Source organism: Colobus angolensis, unplaced genomic scaffold (assembly GCF_000951035.1).
Source record: "Colobus angolensis palliatus isolate OR3802 unplaced genomic scaffold, Cang.pa_1.0 Scaffold17, whole genome shotgun sequence".
NCBI lineage: Eukaryota > Metazoa > Chordata > Mammalia > Primates > Cercopithecidae > Colobus > Colobus angolensis.
Window position 1 is genome coordinate 1,587,593 of NW_012114821.1, and position 5,981 is coordinate 1,593,573.

Sequence of the window (5,981 nt, forward strand, 5' to 3'; positions counted from 1 at the left end):
GCCTCGGCCTTCCAGAGTGCTGGGATTACAGGCGTGAGCCACCGCGCCCGGCCCAGTCTAGGGTTTTTGTGTCGTGCTCCTCAGAGTTCTTCCCACCTCACCACTGCCCAACTCCAAAGCCACCTCCACACTGTTAGGCATTCTAGCAGCACCCCACTTCCTGGGCCAAGATCTGTGTTGGTTTCCACTTGATGTTGCTGTAACACTGTCACACTTCAGTGGCTTAAAACAGCACAAGTTCCTCACCTTACAGTTCCGGAGGCCAGAAGTCTGAGATCGTCTTATGGGGCAAAATCAAGGCTGTGGTCCTTCTGGTGTCTCTATGGGGAGAATCCGCTTCCTTGTATCTTCTGGCTGCTGGAAGCTGCTCACAGTCCTTGGCCCGAGGCTCCTCAACAGCTGTCTCATCACTCAGCCTGCCTCTGCCCTTCCTCGCTCCTTTTGCCTCGTGTGGGCCCTTGTGGTGACAGTGGGCCCGCCTGGGTGATCCAGCATCTTCTCTCCATCTTGAGATCTGCTTAACTTAATCCTATCACATCTGCAGAATCCCTTTTGCCATGGGAGACTATATTTACAGGCCATGATTCTGTCTGCCACAGTCACAGCCAGCTAGGGGTGTGCTGGCTCCCAAGCCATAAGCTGGGCATCCCTGGGTGGGTGGGCCCAGGAAGGGCTGCCACTCCTGTCTACCAGGTGGGTGGTGCTTCGTGCCTTGCGTTCTGCCCAGATCCCAGCCCAGCACCCCTGGCTTGCCCAGGCACCTGACCAGGTCCAGGCTAGGCAGACATGAGATTAAGGTACCACAGATTTTTGCACCCAAGTCAGGCATATTGCCCTCCAGTGCCCAGAAGGCAGCGGTCGGGGGCTTGGCCCTGGGGCTGCAGGAACTCTTCAGCCCTGGCTGTGTGGGGTCAACCCCTAGGTCATGGTCTCTGGGACAGGCAGGTAGTCACACTGTTAGAGCTTAGGGACTGGTTTGCTGCTATAACAAAGTTCCATAGACTAGGTGACTTAAACCACATGTATTTTCTCACAGCTCTAGAGGCTGGAAGTCCATGATTGAGGTGGCAGCAGGGCTGGTTTCTCCTGAGGCCTCTCAGCATGTAGACAGTCTTCTCCGTGTCCTCACACAGTCATCCCTCTGAGTGTTGGTGTGTCGTGATGTCTTCTTCTTGGACACCAGTCGGATTGGATTACGCCTGCCCCTCAGTGATAGTTCTCTCTGTAAAGGCCCTGTCTCCAAATAAGGTCACATTCTAAGATACTGGGGGATAAGACTCCAGCACGTGGATTTGGAAGGACATTATTCAGCCCATGGCAGGGGCCCAGTCTCATCTTGGATTTGGGGTGGGAGCGCTCAGCAGACACTGGGGTTTCAGAACTGCAGGGTTTCTGGGAATGTGGTGCTGGCACAGGGTTTACTGGCATGGGTGTGGCTCTGAAGTATTTGCCTTTGGCATCCCCCAAGTCCCTGAGGGGCTCTCTGAGGCCCGCTCTGATTGCACTGGGTGACCTGAGCCTGCCCCGTTGAAGCTGTGCTCAGGGACTCTGATGCCTAGCGTCCCTAGTCCCCCCCGAGTTAGCATCAAGGGAGGGGGCTGCCCCTCTGTCCTGAGTGCTGTGGGCTCTGGCCTAGTGGCCTAGGGAGGGCAGTGGTGAAACAGTCCCCACTGCTCATCATGCAGCTCGGGGCCAGTGCTGACTTAGTGCCTCTTCCAAAGGGGACCTTTTCCTTGTCCTTGGGCCTGCTATTTGGGGTGCATGAGGCCTCAGGTGCCCTGGCCCTGCCACTCACAGATTCTAGCCTCCTCGGGACCCAGCCCCACTCCCTCAGGAGGTCTGCTGTGATTCTCCATGCCCCTGACGCCCCACAGCCTGGCCCTCCCATGCTCCAGCTTCTGCCCCAGAGCTTGTCAGAGTTTCTGCTGGTGCCTTCTGCACCCCCACCACCATTCACGCGCCCCTGCCAGCCTGGCCTTTCCCTGCCCATTTCCTCCTGTGCCAGGTGGGCCTCCTGGGCCACAGTCTTGGCATTATCCATGATCTGTGGGGCTTAGCTCCCATACTCTCCAGGTACATAAACAAGCATTCCCCACAGCATGGTCCCAAGGACTGTGGCAGGAGGGCCCCAGGGCTGGTGCTGCACGTTGGGCAAAGGCCTGAGTGTGTCTGTACCTGCTGCAAGGAGCAGGTTTGTCTGCCCAGCTGCTGCAGGCCCCTCCTCACAGAGAGGGAGCCCCGGGGAGCTGCCAAGATAGGGTTGGCTGAGAGCGCCATGCAGCCAGGTACACCCTGTCCTCAGAGCCATGGTGTTGGTGGGTGGGCAGGCTAAATGGCCCATGCCTGCAGGTAGATGCGTAAGGACTGGCTAGTGTTAAGGGCCAGGAGGCTAGGAGCCTGTCTGGGCCCCAGGGCATCAGTCTGAGCTATGGCGGAGTATGAGGTGGGCTTGGGGCCCTGGGTCACCTAGAGACTGGCCTGCTGAGTGAGATGGCAGGCGCGAGGCCCGCCGATACAAAGCCCTGGGTGGCTGCTGTCCGCACGGGTGAGCTCCTTCCTCCTGCCCCCACCGGGCCTCCCATTTCCAGGGCTGCCTGGTCCCCTGAGGCTGTCCCAGGATGTCCCTAGGACTGTGAGTCCTTCACCATCTCCCACCCAGCCTCTGAGCCTGGCTGCTCAGCAGGATCCCGACGGGCAGCAGCAGCCCTGGCCCAGCTCCCCACAGCTTCCGTCTTTGGGGCACCAAGAGCTTCCTGTCCTGGACTTTGCCTGGCTGAGAATTTCAATGTGATCTGTGGCGGCCACCATCTCCGAGGTCATACGTTTGAGCTGGGCATCAGCAGGGGGTACCCCCTGCTCTCCCGAGCCGGAGTTTTCCTTCTCTGAGTTCCTGCAGTCCTGAGCATGGCAGGGGGACCTGGTGGAGCTGACTGGAGCCTCTGAGGGGACCCCAGGAGCAGGCTGGGCACTGAGCCCTCCCCTCCTCCTGCCTTGCAGACCTCAGGCCCCGGGGCCTCCAGCGGCCCCAGTGGAGACCACAGCGAGCTTGTCGTCCGGATCGCCAGTCTGGAAGTGGAGAACCAGAGCCTGCGTGGCGGTGAGGCCCCGGGCCAGTGGGTAGGGGCTATCCCTGGCCCCTGCCATCTAACCGTGCTCCCCTTGCCCCCGCAGTGGTACAGGAGCTGCAGCAGGCCATCTCCAAGCTGGAGGCCCGGCTGAACGTGCTGGAGAAGAGCTCGCCTGGCCACCGGGCCACGGCCCCGCAGACCCAGGTGAGTGCTGTCCCCATGCCTGACACTGCAGGGACCACGTGGCCCTGCTGGCTTCCATGTCTCCATGTACACTGGCTCCGGCAGTGCTGAGCTGGCAGCCACAATACTGGAGTCCTCAGGTCCCCAGGAAGGTTTACAGTTAGGCCTGCACTAATCCCCTGGGAAGGTAGAGGCAGTTTTTGTCTTTCCTGGGGCCTGCATGTGGGGAACCACAGCTGGGGTGCACAGGGGCTGCCCTTGCTCCGGTCGAGGGAGGGAGGAGGGCCTAGGAGGTGGCCAGGCAGCTCTGGGCCCTGGTTGGGGCGTCTCAGCCATGCCTTCTGTCCCCTCCCCTGTGGCAGCATGTGTCTCCCATGCGCCAAGTGGAGCCCCCGGCCAAGAAGCCAGCCACACCAGCAGAGGATGACGAGGATGATGACATTGACCTGTTTGGCAGCGACAATGAGGAGGAGGACAAGGAGGCGGCACAGCTGCGGGAGGAGCGGCTGCGGCAGTACGCGGAGAAGAAGGCCAAGAAGCCTGCACTGGTGGCCAAGTCCTCCATCCTGCTGGATGTCAAGCCTGTGAGTGGGCAGGGTGGAGCTTCTGGGGGCCGGGCATTGCCCTGGTGCCTGCCCAGCTGGCTCAGCCTGTGACCCTCCCTGCCCCTGCTCTCTTGGTTCTGGGGAGACTTTAACGCCAAGTTTAGAAGTCTTGGGATAAACACAAACTTGGAGACAGGAAGGTGTGAATTTAGATTGTTTTCTGAGGGCGCTTTAAGGAAACAATTGTGCACACAGTGGGTAGGGGGTAGGGGGCACGCAGGGACTTCCTGGGTGTTCTGAGGGTGGCTGACCCCAGCTTTTCCTCCCCTTTCCCCACAGTGGGACGATGAGACGGACATGGCCCAGCTGGAGGCCTGTGTGCGCTCCATCCAGCTGGACGGGCTGGTCTGGGGGGCCTCCAAGCTAGTGCCCGTGGGCTACGGTATCCGGAAGCTGCAGATTCAGTGTGTGGTGGAGGACGACAAGGTGGGGACGGACTTGCTGGAGGAGGAGATCACCACGTTTGAGGAGCACGTGAGTGGCTGGCCGGGGAGAGGAGGGGAGAGGAGACCGGGGGCCCTGGCCCATGCCCTGCACTCCACCCCACAGCAGTGGGGAGTGAGTCCCAGAGTGAACCCCCCTCAGAGGAGGCTCCTGGCTCCGAGTGGGCTGTAGGGGAACAGCCCTGACCATCACCCTCCACCTCTCCTCAGGTGCAGAGTGTCGATATCGCAGCTTTCAACAAGATCTGAAGCCTGAGTGTGTGTGCGCGCGTGCGTGAGGCCCTGCCACGATTAAAGACTGAGACCGGTCTTCTGGCTCCTGTCCTGGGCATTTCCCGCTCGTACCTGGCCTGTCTCCCTCCCTGTCTCAGCCCCATCTCTGCCCTGCTGCTCCCACACAGTCATCTCAGCTGCTGCCACCTTCTGTGGCCATGTGACCTTGCCCCAGCAGACCTCTGCCTGTCCCTCCATCTCCTGGCCACTCCCTCCAAAGCTCTGCCCGCCCTTCTCCTTTCCATTGCAAAAGCAAGTCCAATTCATAGGGGTTTAAAAAGCCAGAAACAGACTGTTAGCTGACTCCCTGGAGAGCCCGCCACCCGCCACCCTACCACTCCGCCTCCTGTCGGCACTGTCCCCATGGGAGCAAGCCTGCAAGCCTGGAACTGTCCAGGAAACAGGTCCCAGCGGCTCCCGGCCCTGCCGCCATGCCCTTTGTCATGTGCTGTCACAGCCCTCCCCTCCCCTCATTCATTCCTGGAAGCCCTGCCCCCTCGCTCCAGGGACTGTGCCCCTCCCATGATGTTCTGCGGTGGCCGGAGTGTGGCTGCCTGGGCTCTGTGGAGCTGTGCCTCAACATCCTGGCAGCCCCATGTGGTCAGCATGCATGGCCACGCTCCCTCCCCTGGACCACACATGTCTGCATTGGGGTGAAAAAGGATGGGGTGTAATTGCTTGACTATTTCTTGTCAGACGGTGTCCTCGGGGCCCCAAGCCACAGGGGAATAGATTCCCCCTGGGTAGTGGCCCCTGACTTTGCCCTCAAAGCTTTAGAAAGTTTCCTGTGGGGCTTAGAGTGCAGGATCCCATAAAAGCCACCACTGAGGGACACTGGGCCTTCATAGCCACAGAAGGTCTTTTGGTGCCAGTCGACAGTGGGTCTGTGCCCCCCTGCCCCACGCCTCCCTTTCCTGGGTGCCAAGCTCTTTCCAAACGACATTTGCGTCCATCTGGGCTCCCTCGTCCTAGCCTGGCTGCTCAAGCTCCATCTAAGGCAGCCTCTGGCCTCCCTTCCCAGGCCCAGGGCAGAAGCTGGCTGCTGGCCAGCGGTTGTCTTCTGGGTCGGTGCGGGTGGAGTCTGGCTGGTCTGTCCTCCACCCTTTCCGCCGCCTGGCAAGTCCTGAGCTGCACCTCATTGCCCGGCCAAGGGGTGGAGACACGGGCCACTGAGGGCACCGCCGGTGACCAGGACGGGGCAGCGCTCCAAAAAGGCCTTTGGGCCTGGAGTGGGGTTGGGGGTCCGAGAGGAGTTGGGTGACATCTCCCACCCCATCCCGGTTCAGCTGTGTCAGCCCCTCTCAGCGCACCGAGACTGTTAGACCCCTCCCGTCCTCCAGCGCGTCCCCTGCCGCTCCCAAACCGCACGATAAGCCCCACCGGGAGTGCGCCATAGGCCGGGGCGCGTC

General features: G+C 60.8%; 2 protein-coding genes across 3 annotated transcripts in view; both read left to right on the forward strand.

The window, feature by feature from the left end:
• Positions 1 to 4,607, forward strand: part of LOC105508997 (elongation factor 1-delta-like) — a 15,470-nt gene extending 10,863 nt beyond the window's left edge. For both annotated transcript variants that reach the window (XM_011938073.1, XM_011938072.1), the window contains 6 exons: positions 2,122 to 2,151; positions 2,998 to 3,097; positions 3,172 to 3,272; positions 3,614 to 3,835; positions 4,136 to 4,330; positions 4,510 to 4,607. In XM_011938073.1, coding sequence (XP_011793463.1) covers positions 2,122 to 2,151; positions 2,998 to 3,097; positions 3,172 to 3,272; positions 3,614 to 3,835; positions 4,136 to 4,330; positions 4,510 to 4,548 — 687 coding nt within the window. In that variant the 3' untranslated portion in view covers positions 4,549 to 4,607. The remainder of the gene's footprint in view (positions 1 to 2,121; positions 2,152 to 2,997; positions 3,098 to 3,171; positions 3,273 to 3,613; positions 3,836 to 4,135; positions 4,331 to 4,509) is intronic.
• The window catches only part of LOC105508998, a gene marked incomplete at its 5' end in the record, with an annotated part of 37,182 nt that overhangs the window by 6,349 nt on the left and 24,852 nt on the right, over positions 1 to 5,981 (forward strand). The gene's annotated exons all lie outside the window — the stretch shown is intronic.